Raw genomic sequence first — 19,439 nt, 5'->3', positions numbered from 1 at the left:
AAAGTGGCTTTTACTTACCCCTTTTACTTTTTCTCTTTCACCTTCCCACCCTGCGGGCTGCCAGGAAAGGGATGGATCAGTCTTGCCGTAGGCTTGAACTGATCACTTGCAGAGAGCTTTTGGAATTAAGTAGAGTGCCACAGGTTGCCCAACCGCATACTAAAGTGATGCTCTTATCCCACTTACTAGAAACGGTCCATTGTTTTGACACACAATTATATAAGATTGGTGTTTTGGAGCAAACGATACCGTGTACTTGCATAAATGTGTATGTCTTAGCTTGTTTGTGAAAAGTGTTCACAAACACAGTACAGGTTCCAAAGAGTCCTTTGTGCACATATCTTCATATACACGCAGTGAGAGTTTTCACGTTTCCCCTTCTCATTATGTTACAGTAGGACCTGCTCTGCTGGGTCTCCCGATTTTCCAGAGTAGCTTTTCAGTGATTTCAAAGAACTTTTTCAAGGGCTTTCACAAATCCTGGTTTTCTCACAGAAGTGTGCTCCACAGCTTTATACTCTTTCACTTGTTTATCCAGTGTTTAATCACCTCAACCAGATTATCTTTTCAGAGCTTTTCATGCTGCATCCTAACTGCTGCATTTTCTGTGTTAGGTACTTGACTTGAGAAATGTTGAGAGTCAGGCTGCCCATGAAGATTCCCGGGCAGCGAGTGAACACGCCAGTACCATACCTCATAATGATCTTGCTCGTCGTCCTGCGCTGAACACTGAATTGCCTCATACTGAACTGACTGGTCTTCCGGGTCAAGCCCCCTATGCTCTCAACTTCAGCTTTGAAGAGTTGAACACCATTGGTTTAGAAGAAGCCCCTCCACGTCATAGTAACCTGAGTTGGCAGGTACTCTCTTTGACATAGACTTAATCTCAGCCCATTCTCTCTCTCTTAACATTAGCAATTTTACAGAGCAAATAGCTTCCTCCCTCACCCAAATCAGCAGGCAGTGGTGGCATGAAGAGGAAATGCCACATTTTATGTTCATTAAATGTATTTTCTGGAGTTACAAATATAAACCCCATTTCAGGTCCTGTTGTTGTTGTTTCAGTTTAGTTCCTTGATATGCAAAGTGACTTACAAAACACCAGATGGAGACATAGAAATATCCTATTTGGCACTGTTTCCCCCTTTCACTTCAATGGAGAGGCAACTCTGAATGCATAAATAGTGTGTGTGTGTGTGTGTGTGTGTGTGTGTGTGTGTGTGTATAAGACCAGCTTTCTGCAACAGACACCTTGCATGTGTGCACTTTCAGAAATGCAGGTGTGTGTGTATATGCAAGATTTTTATGGTTGCCTCTTTCATTGAAGTGATTTTTTTCATGCAGCACTGTAGAATTGGACAAAAATATGTTGCATTATAGATGTCTCTGTGTTCCTGTATACCTGGCAGGAATCATACATTCTCTCCCCCTTTTATTCTAAGCATCAGGTAAATAAGATGCTTCAAATAAGAGATGCAGAAATTCATGTCTGTAAAAATATTTATATAGTAAATGAACATAGTGCTAAAAGTTCTGTGCACAGATAATAGTTGGTATGCCCACAACACTGGGTATTCCCACCGTATGCAAGGCGTACGCTATACCACTGAGCTGTTGGTACTCTTTGGTTATGAAGGAGCCGGGTGTTACGCTGCTCTGTTCACAACTGTGTTCTTGGAGTGAATGTCTTTTCTGTTTTGAAGGACTGGTGTCAACTCTGCTGACTTTGTATTAATGTGTTTTCTTTCTATTTGTACAGTCACAGGCCCGTCGGACTCCAAGTCTTTCAAGCCTGAATTCTCAAGATTCTAGTATTGAAATTTCAAAGCTTACTGATAAGGTACAGGCAGAATATAGAGATGCATATAGAGAATATATTGCTCAAATGTCACAATTAGAAGGGGGTGCCAGTTCTAGCACGGTGAGTGGTAGATCTTCCCCTCACAGTTCAGCAGCCTTCTATATGGGCCAGAGCACATCAACAGGCTCCCTTCATTCCAGTGTGGAACAAGATAAGGGAAAGGATGCTGAGCAAAAGCAAGACGATGGAAGGAAGTCCTTCTTGATTAAACGGAATGATGTTGTAGATTATAGTACATCAGGTGTGTCTACTAGCGATGCGTCTCCATTGGATCCCATCACGGAAGAAGATGAAAAATCAGATCAGTCTGGCTCCAAACTTCTCCCAGGGAAGAAATCTTCTGAAAGAACCAGCATTTTCCAAGCTGCAGACCTGAAGCTGAAGGGTGTAGCTCTGCGCTATCAGAAACTTCCAAGTGATGAAGATGAGTCTGGAACAGAAGAGTCTGATAACACTCCCCTCCTCAAGGAAGGTAAAGACAGAAAAGTCGAAGGGAAAACAGAGAAGCAGCCCAAATCTCCAGAACATGGATCTGAGCCCATTCGAACCCTGATTAAAGCAAAAGAGTACTTAACAGATGCTCTTCTCGACAAAAAGGACTCCTCTGACTCTGGGGTAAGATCCAGTGAAAGTTCTCCAAACCACTCTCTCCACAACGATACAGATGACTCCCAGCTCGAAAAAGCAAATCTCATTGAGCTTGAAGACGATGGCCGCAGTGGGAAACGGGGAATCCCCCTCAGCTTGAGCGGCCTCCAAGACGCAACCATGGCACGTATGTCAATCTGCTCGGAAGACAAGAAAAGCCCTTCGGACAGCAGCTTAATAGCCAGCAGCCCTGAAGAGAACTGGCCAGCGTGCCAGAAAGCCTACAACTTAAACCGAACACCCAGCACAGTCACGCTGAATAACAACAGCGCCAACCAGCCAACCAACCGAGCTAATCAGAATTTTGAGGAGATTGAGAGCATGAGAGAGCATTCTCAGATCATTTTGTGCCCCGGACCGAGCCCTAATTCTGTTCCGGTGCAAAATGATAACATCAAAGGCGTGGCCCATAAGCGTAGCCAGCGCTCGAGTTATGCCAGGCTTTCGAAAGATTCTTCTGAGCTCCTTACTGTTACTGGCTCTGATGGTGCAGGCTTTGGAGAAGAGAGGGAAAGTATTCTTTAAAAGAGAGCCAAGCTAAAACATACGCTGCTTCAACACTTTTTAAGCTTGCTGGCTCTCGGCCAGGCCTATAAATCTTCTCTTAACAAGGCTTGGTTCCCTGTCCTTTTTTCACCTGTGAATTTCCATAGCAAGTGAAGGACAGAATGCTGCTGAAGTTCAGCATGTTTGAGTCCCATAGATTTCAATGGGAGAGATTCAACCACTTGCTTAAAATTAGGCAAAATAAAACCAGCGCTTCCTTCTTAAGTAAAAGCTTAACTTTTCCAGTGCAAGTACAAATTCCTTAGTCCACATGCTGAAAAGGGAAATGCCTTAAACATTTGGATGATCTCACAAAGGCAAAAAAGGATAGTTTATCTGTGTATCATAAGGTTCAGTACTACTTATTTGTTTAGAAATAGGAGGAAGGAATGTCTCACATTAAACGAAGCGGAAGGGTCAGACTGTTATGAACCTGAAACTATGGAAACAACTGTTAATTTGCATTTTCCAATTCTGTGTGTGACACTTTTAAAAGTCTTGATGGTTTAAGTATTGATATAGAGTGTTGTTCCTTCTAAGCAGTGCAGTCTTTGGGAATGTGTCATGTGTGTGACTGTAGTTTTAATGGATTACTGCATGTTGGACATGTTAGCTGTGGCTGAGATTTGGACGTAATTGATGAACAGCACAATCCTTCACATGTCTACTCAGAAGTAGGCCCCATTGATTTCAGTGGGACTTACTTCCAGGTAGTTTTGTATAGGATTTCAGGCTGAATTCTCTGTTTGTTGTAGATGGTGCCCACAGTAGTATTGAAGTAATTGAACAAAGTAGTCCTGGTCATGGTGTTAGGTGAAGCCAGTTTGGGTGTAGTCTTTGGAGCTATTATGAATATTTACAGTTTTCAGAAATCATGGCCTTTGATTAATAGGTTTGATCGGATTGTAGACAGTCTGAGGAATGAGAAATTGTCGTTACCTCAAGCGTAAGTAAAAAAAATAATCTAACATTTGGCATCGTGCAACAAAACGGTACATAATTTCCCCCCTTCTGTTTCTAGTATTGTGCCTGTAATGTCAGTAATTTGTTCTGCAGATGAAATATGCAGGAATTTGAACACGATCAGTGAACCATGTGTATTCCGCTAGCATTGAGAGGACAATAAAATAATAAGCATGATGCTCTTTGTGTCAGACATTTTTTTATTTGTGTCTTCAGGTGATTAGAAGCATTAAGGCGACTGGTTCTAAAAAAAAAAAATTATCTGGATAACGAGAGAATTAATGAAGAAAAATGTAGGTTATCCTTAGAAGTATGAAGTATCTGCATCTCCATTTATCCAGAGTTGGATAGATGTTAACTGTTGGGTGCTCTGTGAAGAGTTCTAATTCTCCACCATTTGTTTGACCCAACAGCCTGATTGAAAATTGCTTGGCTCCTTTCTGCAAAGCAAGATGCAGGTGATTTGTTCAATGAGGAATGTCATTTGCTTGAACAATGAAAGATCTGTACATGCAACGACTGTGTTCAGAGGTCACAATAAACCCTGGTTTATCATGATGGAAACTAGCCTAACTTGCACCCTCCTGCAGCACGGCCACAGGGCATTGATAAGAAGCTTTTGCTTCAAATTTAATCACAGTTGAATGTTAATGTCTGAATCCTAATCTGTGGTTCATCTTAACTTTGGTTTAATTAAGCAGGCCAGTTCCATACCGATAGTTTGAAGTTGGCTTGTTTCAAACCAACAGTAGTCAGCCACATATTACTGAGCTAAAACAGCTTATCAAGCTGTGGTTGATGAAATACAGAAGCAAAAGCTTTGGAACTCCTTGCTTGTGTGCTGAAGAAAGAGCCCAGCAGAATATGAAACTTGTTCCTGTCATCATAAGCACTGGATTGTTGTGACATACAATGATGGAAGAGGAAAGGAAAGAGCTTTTCCTTTCTTAATGGGACACCATCTACTTTGGAGCTCTATGCGTGTCAGAGCCTTTCTGCGATGTGGATTAGGGAACAGACATGGAAGGAAAATTCAATGATTTTAGTGGAACTTGTACATAAAAGGCACAATCCAAGAAATAATTGGGCATGAGTTAGGTCTCTTCGTTTAAATAGTTGGATTCACTTGAATATACACTGATTTGTAACTGTGATATATAAAAGCTGCTGCTGTGTTTTCAGAATGACTGAACTTTGAGTTGAGCACTGTACATCTTTATTGGTATTTACAGGACGAACATTTACAAAAATAGAGAGGGGTCGTTATCCCCATAATGAGGAAGGGGGAAACTGAGGAAGATAATGACTGAAGAGAGACAGAGAGATTCTAAAAACACAGGAGAAAGGAAGCCAGGTCTGAGTTAGCACACAATTGATATTTAACATTGCTGTTTTGCCAGTGTTTGCTAAATGATTAATATAATATGTACAGTATTTTGTAAAATACTAAAACATTACATTTCCTATTCCTGGAATATTGTTGCTTTGAATCACCACTAGCCATATTATATGGCCCAGATTTTCAGTTCACAGAACAAATACCTCTTACGAAAGATTTTAGCCCTATGCCAAACTTTATTTCTTCCTTTATGAAAAGTTCATAATGTAAAGATGGCTATATGGTCAGAATAGCATATTTGCCTCCCCAAATTGTGTTCCCTCCAGTATCATTGACAGGTATTGATTAAATTCAGAAAGGAACTAACATTTTTACAACGTGAGAACTTTTAAGTAATATTACTAGGGATCATAAACTGGCTGCCCAAACTTGGGCCAGTGTGGTATAGTGCAGTGTTTCCCAACCTTGGGCCTCCAGCTGTTTTTGAACTACAATTCCCATCATCCCTGACCACTGGTCTTGCTAGCTAGGGATGATGGGAGTTGTAGTCCAAAAACAGCTGGAGGCCCAAGGTTGGGAAACACTGGTATAGTGGTTAAGAGCGGTAGACTCGTAATCTGGGGAACTGGGTTCGCGTCTCCGCTGCTCCACATGCAGCTGCTGGGTGACCTTGGGCCAGTCACACTTCTCTGAAGTCTCCCAGCCCTACTCACCTGACAGAGTGTTTGTTGTGGGGGAGGAAGGGAAAGGAGATTTTTAGCCGCTTTGAGACTCCTTTGGGTAGTGATAAAGCGGGATATCAAATCCAAACTCTTCTTCCTCTTCCTTTTCTTCTTCTCCTGAGAAGTACCAGCTGCTTCCCCCCCTCCACCCTCCAAATTGACAAGCCTGATGCAACTGAAGGTTGTGGAGGAGTGTGGCTGTTGCAACTTGCTGGCATCAGCTGTCCCAAATCCCATCTTCAAACCGGCCTTCCTAAAAACTAGTTGCTGACATTGGTTGTACAATATAATTGGTGTATAGACAGTAGTAGGTTTTTTTTTACTCTCGTAGATGGATTCCATTTTATTTTGCCCTTCCTGCATACAAGGAACACAAATCCTTTGAAGCCTTTCCCCCAGAGTTATCTTTCCTACAGTCCTGTGAGGTAGGGTAAACTGAAAGATTTTATTTATTAATATTTCATTCGAAGAATTCCATTTATAAAAAGAGAAAGGAAAAAGCAAGTGAGAATGAAAACGTTTGTCTTAGAGGTTTATAATTTAGAGGAGGAGGAGAATTGCTTAGAATTTGCAAGTATTTAAGACTTTAAGGACTAATATGAGCACAGCTTATGTATTAATTCTGAGCAATATGTCCTCAGAATTGTAGGAAGGAACAAATCCCAATATCTGCTAGCCATGCGGAAGCTCCATCCTTCCCAGAGGTTCTTGGTCTGACAATTCAGTCTGGTATTAAATATTTCCAGGTTGACGGCTATCCGTTCCTTTGCCGTATCCCTCAGTTAGGAAAGATGGAGTCTCAGGATTTTCCTGCAGCTGCTTCTCTTAACTAGTTGTGAAAAGGAATCTCAATTATTGTTCTGGCCCACTATTCTTTCAGTACTATGTGCACTCACAGTATTTATTCATGTTCAGTGGGACTCCTCAGAAGCATAAAAAACCAGGCAATAGGTTTTCCTTCCCTGGTTCTGAAGGTACCCATCTGCCCACATTGAGCACAGAATGAAAGAGATTGGCTTTCCTGTACATAGCAGCTGTGACTAATCTCTTCCCAAGCAATGGGGGGGGGCAGAGGGCGGAGAGGGAATTCAGGTCAAATCATCCTGTCTTTCTTTTCCATCTTATTCATGGGCACCTGCTATCTCCGGGGGGGGGGGGGATCTATGGACATAGGAAGTCATCTTGCTGATGGTAGTGTAAGACCCTCTTGTGGCTTATGTCTTTCAAACTTCTTCAACAAGAAAAGGATCGTCCTTTTGTCACATTCTGGGAGTGGAGTGGTGGAATGGACACAGGATATGATCCTCTGTTTGCAGTACTGGTCACTGGTCAAAGACTTGATGATTGACATCAGCCTAACCTCAAGAAAGCTTTGGCAACCAGAGCCCTTTCTAAGTCCCCAATACGTTTTTCAAAATAAGGTCACATTCCTAAAAACCCTGTTTTAGGTTGGGGGCATCATTAAAGCGAGATATCCTATTCTATATGCATACAGACATACGGTTGGGGTTATAGCTGATCCAGAGAATTGTCATCACTCCAGGTTCTCAGCTTTCCAAAATTACATTGGGATTTTTGCCCTGATAAATAACTGGTGAGGTCAGGCAATTTTTCTACACTGCTAGTCCAGAATGCTGCCTGAATCAGAGCACTGCATTGCATCTCTTCTGCCCCTCGTACACCCCCTGCCTCAGCCAGTGCTAGGGCTAGATGTTTTTAAACTGGCTTTATAGTACTTCATTCCACCACTATCTTCGTTTGTAGGACAGTGATTTCTATGGGGCAGGGTGTCTTAGGAGAAAGCACGTTCACTTTGCTGCCTGAAACAGCTCAGACCATCTTCCATGGTCAGATTAACCCTGTTTTTCCTTCTACGTGCAGTTGTGGAGGATCCAGATATCTTTGCCCAAGGAAGAGCTTTTGCTTCTGGGGTATTGCATTTCGCTGGCATCCTGACTGCCATATTTTGTCATTGAGAAAATGCAGTCTTTCCCCCAGTGTAGCTTACCGAACATTCCAATTACAGGCAACTGAAATATACTAGAACGCACGAGAGAATTATGCTGGCACAAATTACAGTGCAATTCACATTTCAGGCATATACTGTGCTCGTCACACAGCTGCCCTTGGACGGCAGTCTGAAAGCTTTGACTTGTGCAGAGAGCGCAGGAGTACTTCACAGCGTTTCAGAGCCTCTGTTGACTTCCCAACATTGTACAGGATCGATTCCAAGTTCTGCTTAGAACCTCTGGCGCTCCAGATAGCCTGGGCCCTGCACAACAAAGACACATTTCCTATTCCTTCGCCGCACTGTGTGGAATCTCTGAGAATGTTTGAACAGTGGTCTCTTAAATTTTCTAGTATACCTCAAGATGGGGCTGCAAGAACATGTAATGGAAGTATTATTAGAGGCTGCTCCTCTGCTGTGAAATTAATTTTCCTTGGAAATCTGCTGATGTACAAGTTAAGGTGCCTCTTCACTGTTAAAAAGAGATGGTCACATCCCCCACCCTTAATGAATCTGTCCGGTTCAGAGTTCCTTGGCATTTAGCTGGAGGTTAGAGATGAGGGAGGAGGGCAACTCTACCTTCTCTTGGAGCAACATCCAAGGATGTCCTGCCTGCCTGAACAATGAAAATCTGGTTTCTCTGTTCCCATTTCCTGGGTGCCCCCAGAATACAGCCCAAAGGGCCCCAACCCTCTAAAACAGATTTTTGGGGGTCTGCGGAGGGAAGAGAGGAGGGGGAAGATGCCCACTGGTGCCACTTTGCATCTCACCCATGGTCTAATAAGAAAGGTGGTGTTTCCTTAGGGGCAGCCTTAAAATCACATAATACTCTGCCATTATGAAGACTCTAAATTAGTCAAAACCTTAGTCAAGTTAAACACAAGGCTCCTGATGTTGCACCTGTACAAGTCTCCCATACAAGATGAATCCCATCTGGGTTCAGGTAAGTGTGGCAAATGTCCCATTTGGTTATGACTCCAATCTTTTTAGTGAGCATCTAGAAGATATTCTGTACAGTTGAAGGGGCATTTATGTTGTGATATCTTGGAATTACTATAATTTAATAATGCCCAGATATAGAATCCACATAGGGACGGAGTCTGTTGTAACAGCGTTTGTGCTTTATATGCCAGAGGTTCTCGAACGCAATAAATCAGAAGCCTCTGAATAGAATCATTGTGGGAGAAAATATTGAAAAACAAAAAATAATGTATTAAAGCAATGCTGCTATGTACGTGTGTCTGCGATTTCACATATATTACACGCCAAACTAAACCTCTGATCAGTCTTCCATTACAGTGGTACCTCGGGTTACATATGCTTCAGGTTACATACGCTTCAGGTTACAGACTCTGCTAACCCAGAAATAGTGCTTCAGGTTAAGAACTTTGCTTCAGGATGAGAACAGAAATCGTGCTCTGGCAGCGCGGCGACAGCAGGGGGCCCCATTAGCTAAAGTGGTGCTTCAGGTTAAGAACCGTTTCAGGCTAAGAACGGACCTCCGGAACAAATTAAGTACTTAACCTGAGGTACCACTATATTCCCAAAGTGATTTAGTGAATGTATGCCTCATTTATGATGAGCACCCATCTTAAAACATGGATCTTGAGAATTTTAGATCAGTGTGTCCCCCCCCCCAATAATTTTTGTCTTGCCTTTGTTTTGCTTGTAGCTGCCGTGCAACATAAAGTGATACATTTAAAAATAAAAAGCTGAGCTAAGGAAAAAAGACCCATCCCGTAAAATATATGCCACAGCTAGTAGCTATGCTAACCTGCCCAAAGGCTTGTCTAAATAGCTAGGTTGGGGTTATATACCAGAAGTTGGGCTTTCCAGAGCTGAGGTGCAGCGACTGAAGAATCCCTAGTGTCTACAGAATTTCAGGCATCAGAGAGTAACTGAGCATGGCTTCTGAAACTTGAGTACACTCGTAAGTACATATGGGAGGGGCATTAATCCTATGCAAAAGAACAAGCCTTGGTGATGTTGCATCACATGGCTTCTACAAAGAGAAGTTTTTCCCTTATCGACCTTTCAGAATTCTTTTGAGAGTGTCAACAAGCATATTGATGGTGTGATTCACTAGACAATTGGGCTTTTGACACCCAAGACTCCTGAGCAAACTTCGCCATCACACAGGATATGAATCATGGGGCAGCAGCTGTAGCTGGTTAAAGAGCAGAAAGCTGCAGGAGTGGACCATTTTCACAATACAGGAGCTGTGTTGGGACTGTTTGCATTAACATTCAGAACTGATCTGAAGCCCGGGCGGAGTAACAGAGGTTTTCAGAGGGCATCCACTTAGTACAGTGAAGTTAAAAGCATACTATGAAGAGCTCTAGGAAGATCTCTCAAAATGAGTACCCTCTGCAGCAGAATGGCAAATGGGGCAAAAATGGTATCCAGCTGCTGAGTAAGGTCTCAATGACTGTGACTGTCCAGGAAAGAGATATTGGGTCAGTTTTTGCATGTCCCCCCTCTTCCCTTCACCCTCAGCATAGCCAGAAATTCAGCTTCAGGGAACAACAGGAAAGGCAGAATCTGCCTCTTCCATTATCAGACACCTCTAGTGTGTCATTCTGCGGGTACAATGGCACCAATTTCAGCCCACTTGCTATGTCCAAAGACTGTATTCTGTATACTAATAAAGCATTCGTTCTCTGATAATCCTTATGTAGCAGAAATTAGGAAACTCCCAACATTTGCGGAAGTACTTTTAGAGAAACAACCTAAGGAGGAACCCCCAAACAGCAAAATGAGAACTCTGAATGCTCAGTGGCTGCAGAAAGCAGAGTGTTGTGAGAGGGGGAAAGATGGAAATTTTTCCACCCTGGAAGATGGCATGGCTGGCTGTAACTCCTGCACACTGTCATTTCACATTCTGACATTCTGTTGCTAGTCTCTGAATACCAAGCACCTAAGTCGCTGAATACCAATAATTTGTATTAGAAGGCTTTCGCCTTCCTTCCTTTCTGCCTCCTGCCTTCCTGAAGGCATTCAGTTAGCCACCGAACCATGCCATTGGTTGTTTCATATATACAGTATAGTAGTTGCATCGTTGTTCTGCTGACTGGAATGGCTGCTGTTGGAAATGCATTCTGGGAGAAATGGGATGCTGAATCCTGAAAAGGCAGAGGTGTTCCAAGTTCTTGAGTCTGGGAGGAGGGGTGAGACTGCTTGTTCTGAACAGGACTGCACCCCCCTAGAAATAATCAGGTCTCTGTCCTGAACCCCTGGCCTGTCTGGCGACAAGTCAGTATGTCAAGTTCCCAGTTGGGGGTCAATCCACGTTTCCAAAGTCCAAACCGAAGCACTCAAGTTGAGAGCCATCAACGTGGGCAGGTGAGCAGACTGCACCTCTGCTCTGCTGATTGCAGCATCTGGGCTTGAGGCAGATGACCCTCACCTGTTCCAAACCTGCTACTGCTGAGGAATCACACACCTCCTCCCAGAGCTAGCGAGCCTCACCTGGCCAGCTAGGGAGCTGGGCTGTGGGCTTTTGCCTGCCTCAGCCTCATAGAGCACCCTGCCTGCTGCTCCCTAGGCCTCAGAGCCCGCTGCATTTGTGAAGACAGGGGCCACCCTGGTGATGGGCCCTGCTGCTCTGGTTCCTGTGCACTGACCCTCATCTTCTTGTCATCCGTCACCCTGTGAGTACTTTCAACGCCAATCTTTCTTCCCTAGCCCAAGCTTGCCCCAGTGTGTCCTAGTCCCAGCTACACCCCTCGCAGGGATCCTTTTCTTCCTCCTCCATGTTGTCCTGCCAGTTCATAGCTTAGGGTTGCTCCTGGATGTAGCACTAACACTGGACGTTCAGGAAGCCTCCGTGGCTGGGAGTGCCTTCATTTCTAGCTATGGCTCCTCATGGACAGAGACTATGTGGCCACTGTCCTCCATGTTCAGGAAACTGCCATATTGGACTACTGCAATGCGCTCTACATGGAGACTCCAGTAATCCAGCTGTTCCAAAATGCAACAGCCAGGTTACTGGCTGGCATTTCATTTAGAGCTCATATAAGCCCTGTTTTAAAAGCACGGGTTGCTGGTTGGTTTCCAGGCCCAGTTCAAGGTGTTCCTATTGGGGTGGAAAGCCCGAAACAACTTAGTGCCCAAATATTTGAAAAACCACCTCCATCCCTACCAGCCCTCTTGGGTGTTGATATGAGCAAAGGCGGCCCTTTTGATATTCCACCACCCTCAAGTACAGTGGTCCAGAAAAGATCACAGAGGTGCATCTAGCATATTCATTGTATAGCTTCCATGTCACCCCCTTTTAGCCTACCCTTTGATAAGTTATGGTATTGTGGGACCCAACTTTTCTGTTTTGGTTAATTTATGCTCTGCTGTTTTTGCTTGAATTTGTTCTGCTTGGTTTTTTTTGTACAAACAGTTGGACTTTCATGTGCTTTTTATTGTATAAAAGTATTGCTGCAGCCCGCCCTGGGACCTTGCAGTGGGCACTGGAAAAATCTTACAATTAAAGAAATAAATGAAAGGAGCCAGTTCCCAGCCAGAATTGTGGTGTGGGAGGGCTTCTGTGTCTCATCTCTCAGATGCAGTTGGATGGAATGCTAAGCAGGGCTACTTAAATGTTGTGGAGAACTTGAATTAGAATATCTTGTCCTATAGAATGCAATGGGCGTCCCATATTTCATTGGACTCTCTGGCCCTTTCTGACAGGAAAGAGTTTGTGTTTGTTTATTTGGCAGCTGAATTGAGTTATAACAGAATCACAAGCCAACTTTTTGAGAAAATGCCCAAGGACATTTGTGTCACTTGAATCATTAAAATGGGCTTCTTTTGGAGGAAAGGTGGGATATAAACTTAATAAAGCAAATAAGTTCAGACTTCCAAAGTTACTTCTATCAATATCTCTTTCAAATAGATAGTTCTGATCTATTTGTAAATACAGCAGGAAGCCTCCTTTTTTTTTTTAAGTGGAAGTTGTCATCTTTGTCTAGGCCGCAAGGTGGTGCTCACTGTCCACAGACAGAAACAGTAATGTTTGGCACGAATGGAATGCTTCTCAAAAATAGGAATATTCAATATTTGCATGCATTTCCTCACAGTTACATTTCAGAATGGCAGGCTTCTTTAGGTAAGAGAGAGAGACGATTTGTAAAGCACTTTGGTAAATTCTTAGCAACCCCAAATTGTGATTGGACAGTTCCCTTAACTTTTTTTTGACGTTCTTGTAATTTGAACTTGACAGTAATACATCTTACAAGACTGGCTTACACTGTGTGAATGTTGCCACATGGAATCATTTTTTTCAGCTATCCCTAGCTGACACAGCTCTGACCATAGACTGTCCTGCTCTGTATTGGCCATCTTTTTGTTCAGTGCTGTATCTGCAAATGTGCTATTTCAGTCCTGTTTTGCATTAGATTAGGCCCCCAAAGAGAGAACTATTGGCATGCTGATGTTAGTTCCTTAGGAAACTTTTGCCAAACAGTTCAGTTAATCTTTACTGCGTTTCTTTTTCTACACAGCAGGACGAAATGCAGTATTTTTTACCACTCTTGCAAAAGGCTTTTAAATTACCATACTCTTGGTGAATGGAGTCAGATGTACACTACACACATTGGAATTGTTCCCTAGTGAGTCAACAGGGTATTCTACCTTTTCATCAAGCTGTTTATATAAGTATGATCATATTGAATACAGTTATACCTCAGGTTACAGCTTCGGGTTGCGTGATTTTGGGTTGTGCACAGCACCTCGAACCTGGAAGTACTGGAACGGGTTACTTCCTGGTTTCGGCACTTGTGCATGCACAAAGCGCTAAATCGCACTTTGTGCATGCGAAGTGCCAAATCGCAATCCGTGTGTGCGCAGATGCGGCGCTGCGGGTTGCGGACGCTGCAGGTTGCAAACGTGCTTCCCGCATGGATCACGTTCGCAACCCGAGCGTCCGCTGTATAGTGAAGAGCTTTTCAGAAGCTTGCTCTGGGAGCTGTTCTATATCAGTGACTGAGAACAAGCCCCACAGATCAGTTAATCTGGAAAATAAAATATTGAGACTGGCTGTTCCCTCAAATTCACTTCCATCTAAATTGTATTTATGAACCATGTTAATGATAGATTATTCCTGATCCATTCTCACAATCTGATACAGGCTTGAGAGTATGTTGCCATCTTTATAACACTTGTACCTTCTTGTAAAGTGTTGGGTTTGTCACACTACAGTGGAATCCGTCTTAACAGCAAAACTGAATTTGATGTAAAATCTGTTGTTTCCGTTGAAATGCTGAGGAATTGTTTGACAGAATCATGCAACTAACGAAGCCCATAATACAAAAAGGGGTAGATACACAATTTGTGTGACAGTTATTGCAGTTTAAGGCAATTATTTGTCATTTAGGTTTAATTAATTCTCTGCCGTTCCCTCATTTGTTACATGCAAACACTAAAACTGACTGGTAGGGAAGAGGCAGCTATGGGTTTAGATTCTGTAGTGTCCGCTGATGCCCAAGCGTTAAAAATTGAAGTTGTAAGTAACTGTGGAAAGTTTTCAGTGTTCTTATTACTTTACTCCTGGGGAGGAGTCAAATACATTAGTGGCATGAATGACACATTGTTCTGCCTATGCCAAAGAGCCTGAATTTGAATATTAAGATGAAATGCCTTGAAAGAAAGAGGAAGCGGGATAGTGAGTCATATGGGTTGCTCTTGGGAGCAGCCAAAATACTCTACAGAATAAAACCCTCTGCAAATTAAATTCCAGTTTGCAGATATGCGACTCTAAACTCCTAGCGATCTGCTGTCGACAGAACTTTGCCCGTTTGGTGAAAGATAAAATCATATTTATCGTATATTTAAGGCTTGAGGTCCTCATTAATTTGACGGAAATAGTGACGGAACACAGGAGGCAGAGAAGATGAGCTCTCTTCCCGCTTAGATTGCTCTGATCCCTTTTGAGAAGGCTGGGCTGCTGATTGGTTGGGGCAGCTTCTGTACTAAACTGATCTGAGCTGGCTCCCCCCCCCCCCCCGGTCTCTGTGGATAGATTTGATGTCAAGGGCGAGGAAAGACAGCTGCAGCAGACTGTGCGGCGCCACCCACACACCTGTTCTCTTTGGTGAAAGTGTTACAGGCCCCAGGTGAGGCTTCTGCATTTCAGTGTAAGAGTCCCCAGAGCACAGAATACCCAGGCTCATGCCCAGGTGCCAAACGGAGGCATTCCTCACCAGGACTCTTTCCCCAAAACTTTGTGCAGTCTGCTGCAGATGCTTCTGCTGTGCAGCTTTGCCAAAAGTCAGAAATTAACATAGTGTACTGAGAACTGGCTGTTGCTGGTGGTAGAAACTGACCACATCCCATTAATTTCCAACAGGCAGGTATAGTATAGCTGCTACAAATGAGTATTTCTGCACTAGAGAGTTGGGGTTGCATGCAGAACAGGAAAAAAGGTGCATAATTTTTTTTGGGGGGGGAGCAGGAGAAACCTACACATATTTACGCCGCCTGAATTCCATGTGAATCACTGTATTGCAACATCCTAACTTTGTGCAGGATTTCAGCCTGCCTTAAGGCAGTACTACAAATACAACTCAATTTCTTTTGCAGGGAGAGGGTGATGCTTAGAGCAGCCAAAGTTTAATCAATAACATGAGGGGTGACTTTCATTTCTCAATAGCTTAGTCATATAGGGAAGCTGCTGCAACTGATTAACTAATACCCTTTTGCCTTGAAATATTGCATGGATTTAGGTAAAATTTTCACTTTAGTGCTACAGATCAGCTTCTCCGTTAAAATGTGTTGCAGAAGCTGGGTGGCTGGGGAAATGTAACAGCTCTATGCTAATCTTAGTTAGGCATAATTATACAAAAGGGCAAGTTTGCTTGGAGTTGTAGTAGTTCCTGCGAGAAGTTAATGGAAGTCAATCAACCCAGGATGAAGAGCAAACAGACCAGAGGAATTTCTCTGGCTAAACTGAATTTGATTTTGCCAGAGTTTAACATCATTCTCTAGGTAATGAACAACTTAAGCAGTTTCTCCTATGGCGATTTCATAGGCTGATTATCCGATATCTACTGTACCCCCTCCCCTCTTTTTTAAAAGCAACCTAGGAACATTCATTCATTTCAGGTACTTTTTTATTGTGTAGGTTTTACAAATACTCCCCCTCCCCCAGTCACACCCAGAAAACTGTTGGTCCTTATTAAATAAAGCAAGCAAACTACTGTTCAATAAACACACATTATTTATTTTGATTTTGTATAAAAAGGTTAAGTTTACAACTAAACTTTTATAAAAAGTTTAGCATGATTACGTACATCATTACACTTTTTGCAGAAATGCACATTTCTGCTACTATACAAGAAAACTCTAATTAAAGAGTTCAAAGTTTCATTCCCATATTTATATATAAATATATACATAGCATTCAGTCCTACGTTTGTGTCAAAAGAGGATAATTTTTGACAAAGACTTCACGGAAAAACTGAACACTAAATCCTTCTAGTACTCACGCTCCACCTTTGGAGGAAAAAAGGCAAAGTCTGCATTTAAAACGGGCAATTCCTTATGAGTTTTTGTTTCGTTTTTTACATTTCATTTTGCTCCCCGTTGTGGGGATATTATATAAATGAAGCCTTCCAACTAGAGAAAGGGCATTTTTTAAAGTCTCTTCATAAATAATTAAGATTAGTCCATGTTGTAGAAGAGGGGAGATGGGTGTCCACAATTTTGCTTAAAATGTCCATTTAACTGGATATGGAGTCTCCCCCTCCAGATACAGCTGAAAATCAGATTCAGCAGCTCGCCCAAAAAGGAAAAAAAGAGGCTGTCTTCTTGTGCAAAAAAAAAAAAGCAAAAAAAAAGCCAGCAAACACCTGCAAAAGATTGAAGAGAGGCATATTTAGAAGAATGCTAACAGGGCAGAGATCCGGACAGACTGGCGCCAGAGAGGAAGCCACAGTTTGAACATTTAACCAAACACTCAAAGATTGGGCAAACCCTGGCGTCCAGATGCAGCATGTGCACATAAACACACACTCTGATACAGACACCACATATGAAATTTAAAAATTGTCTGGGGTTTGAGTATGAAGAGACTCCTGGTAACACCCTCCCCTCTGCCCCCAAATTCTCTATATAATAACTATTTGAATCTCTATTTGCGGTGACAAGAGACACTAACCTACTTCTCTGAGCAATTATCCTTTGATTACAAGTTCTTTAACAAGGAACGATTCTGTATCTCCATGTTAAGTTTCACTGCCCCATTTGCTTAAGCTTTCTGGAGGTTGTCCCTGAATTTACAGCATCCACGTTTTGGGTACAGAATATGCAGAAGCCAACATGCATTTTATGACTTAAACTGCCACTTCATAGGATCCTCGGTTCTGTGTAATTTTAAGACAGTTCCAAGGGCAATTCTGAACACCCCCGCTCCCACATTTCTGATGGGCAACACTGTTAAATCATACTTAAAAAACAGAAAGAAACCTGAACAACTTACCAATTCCTTTAGCCACAAAGTGCTTTGCTGTCGTTTGACATTAACTCTGAGGGGAATTCAGCTGCCTGCAACGGGGGAGGGAAGGGGGAAGGCAGTGTGGTGTTAAGATGCTTAGCAGTTCAAGAAAGCATTTGAAGTACGCTCCAGATTACAAAAGGCACTAAACGTGACGGGCAAGGATTCCGATTTGACCACAATGGGGGACATTAGAATGGAGAAGGGACCCCAACTCATTATGCATTCCCTTTGAATCCAACCACTTTTTTTTTAAATAGAGATCTAAAACCGCGCAGGTTCAGAACAATGTCGCTTTCTCAAATCCTATTAAAGATGCGATACACGAAATCGCCGGGGAGGAAGAAGTAAGCCGAGGACAGGGCGCTTACCTGCAGCGGCGTAGCGTGGTGACGGCTCTACTCTGGGGCAAACTTCGTGGTGACTACTGCCCTCCGTGGTGTTGTTTTTGCTATTAAAGGACCCCTGCCTCAAATAAAGCATCTTGGGGATTGGGGACTGGGATTTGCTAAGGGAGCTGGGAATTGCAGTTCAGTGGCGGGTCAGGGGGAGAGGGAGGGTCCCTTCCGCGTCTGGGTGCCGCGGGCCCCTTTGCGCCAAGACGCGCGTCGCGGCGCAGCCTTCTCGGTCTCCCTCCCCGGCCCGGCTAGCCCCGACGGGGCTTCTTTCTGGCGTGAGGAGGGGGCTTCTTTCTGGCGCGGGGAGGGGGCGCCTCTGGGGCCAGTGCGTCGGCCGGCCTCCGGCGCGGGTGGGCGGGCCCCGTCGGGGCGGGTGGGCGGTCTTGGCGCGCAGGCACTAGAGCGCAGGTGGCTCCGGCTGGGCGCTTCCTTCGCCGCCGGTGGCGCGTTTGGCGGGCTGCGCGCGTCCAGACAGCGACCCGAGCCTGGGCTGCGTGGCGCTTGGTGCCGGAGCCTCCGCCCGCAGCGCCCCGTCGGGAGACCCAGCGGGAAGGAGCCTCGAGCCGGCTGTCCGACGCGGCTGAAGCAGCCAGGGCGGCATGGCAGGCGGCGGCTCCTCGGCGACTCCACGCGGCCAGCCCAGCGAGCTGGCCGAGCCCCGCAGGCGAACGCTGCCCGTCGGTGAGGAGGGGCTGCCTGGCGCGCCCTCCGCGGCCCTGATGCGCGGGGACCGCGGCGAGCGCTGAGAGCAGCTGCCAGCTCGTCGGGGCTCTGCTACAGCCTGCGCCCAAGGCTCTTCAGCGACTCCAGAGGCAGCGAGCGCCCCCCCCCCCCAAGTTGCGCCTGGTGTGGCCGGCCTCCCCTGCACCCCCCACGCTACGCCACTGCTTACCTGTAATGACAGGATGCTGATGTCTGTGTTTAAGGTGGTCAGCGGGGTCCTGGAGGAAGGGTTTTGTCCCGGTCTCTGGTGATGGAGGCTGACGATGCTGGGGTGCGTGTCCAGAGCGATCTGCAGGTCTAGAATATAGTCGATAACATGCTGCAGGATTTCCATCTTGCTGACTTTCTTGTTCTGCGGGATGCTGGGCACCAGCTCTTTGAGCTTGGAGTAGCAGTCGTTCATGTTGTACAGCAAACTCATCGGGTCGTCCACCGGGGTTTTGCTCCGGGATATCCCCAAGCTGTGCTCCGAGAGGCTGTTTTTCTGCACGGACCGCACCGGACTGAACGCTTTCATGTTGGTGGAAAGAAGAGAGCAAGAGAGCCGGCTTTGCCTTTTTGGAGACGAAACGCAAAAACGCACGCGCCGCAGGGAGGAAATGGCTCTCGCGTCTCTTCTCTCCGCGCTGCCGCCTCCTCCTCCTCCTCCTCCTGCTCTTTGCAGCTGCCCGATCTGCGCTCAGAATGAAGCCGAAGGCACCTCGTTCCTGCTTTTATACCGCACGTCCAGCAGCTGACACATCCAGGCTG

At 44.5% G+C, this 19,439-nt stretch overlaps 2 protein-coding genes across 12 annotated transcripts in view; one reads left to right on the top strand and one right to left on the bottom strand.

Moving 5' to 3' along the window:
- The window catches only part of KIDINS220 (kinase D interacting substrate 220), a 61,691-nt gene extending 56,207 nt beyond the window's left edge, over positions 1–5,484 (top strand). For 9 of the 11 annotated variants that reach the window (XM_083495398.1, XM_083495397.1, XM_083495396.1 and 6 more), the window contains 2 exons: positions 615–860; positions 1,760–4,195. In XM_083495398.1, the coding sequence (XP_083351524.1) occupies positions 615–860; positions 1,760–3,034 (1,521 nt within the window). In that variant the 3' untranslated portion in view covers positions 3,035–4,195. Of the gene's footprint in view, positions 1–614; positions 861–1,759; positions 4,196–4,431; positions 4,575–5,250 lie in introns of those variants that run through there. The other 2 variants (XM_083495392.1, XM_083495393.1) reach the window with 2 other exon arrangements.
- Positions 5,485–16,275: 10,791 nt separating this feature from the next.
- Positions 16,276–19,373, bottom strand: ID2 (inhibitor of DNA binding 2). The gene is made up of 3 exons (XM_083495789.1): positions 18,859–19,373; positions 17,554–17,618; positions 16,276–16,924 (listed from the first exon to the last, which is right to left on the bottom strand). Exons 1-2 carry the CDS (start codon positions 19,204–19,206, stop codon positions 17,562–17,564), a joined length of 405 nt encoding a protein of 134 aa, XP_083351915.1. The 5' UTR covers positions 19,207–19,373; the 3' UTR covers positions 16,276–16,924; positions 17,554–17,561.
- Positions 19,374–19,439: the final 66 nt, after the last annotated feature.

This window comes from Podarcis liolepis, assembly GCF_965112155.1.
Source record: "Podarcis liolepis genome assembly, chromosome: 3".
NCBI lineage: Eukaryota > Metazoa > Chordata > Lepidosauria > Squamata > Lacertidae > Podarcis > Podarcis liolepis.
The sequence above is the reverse complement of the archived record's forward strand: the minus strand, read 5'-3'. Positions and strand labels throughout refer to the sequence as shown.

Excerpts from the sequence above, each read along its gene's own strand:
- ID2 (XM_083495789.1), bottom strand. The coding sequence starts at position 19,206 with ATGAAAGCGTTCAGTCCGGTGCGGTCCGTGCAGAAAAACAGCCTCTCG. Across the intron at positions 17,619-18,858 it reads TCAGCATCCTGTCATTACAG|GCAGCTGAATTCCCCTCAGA; the intron begins GTAAGCAGTGGC and ends CCCCCGTTGCAG.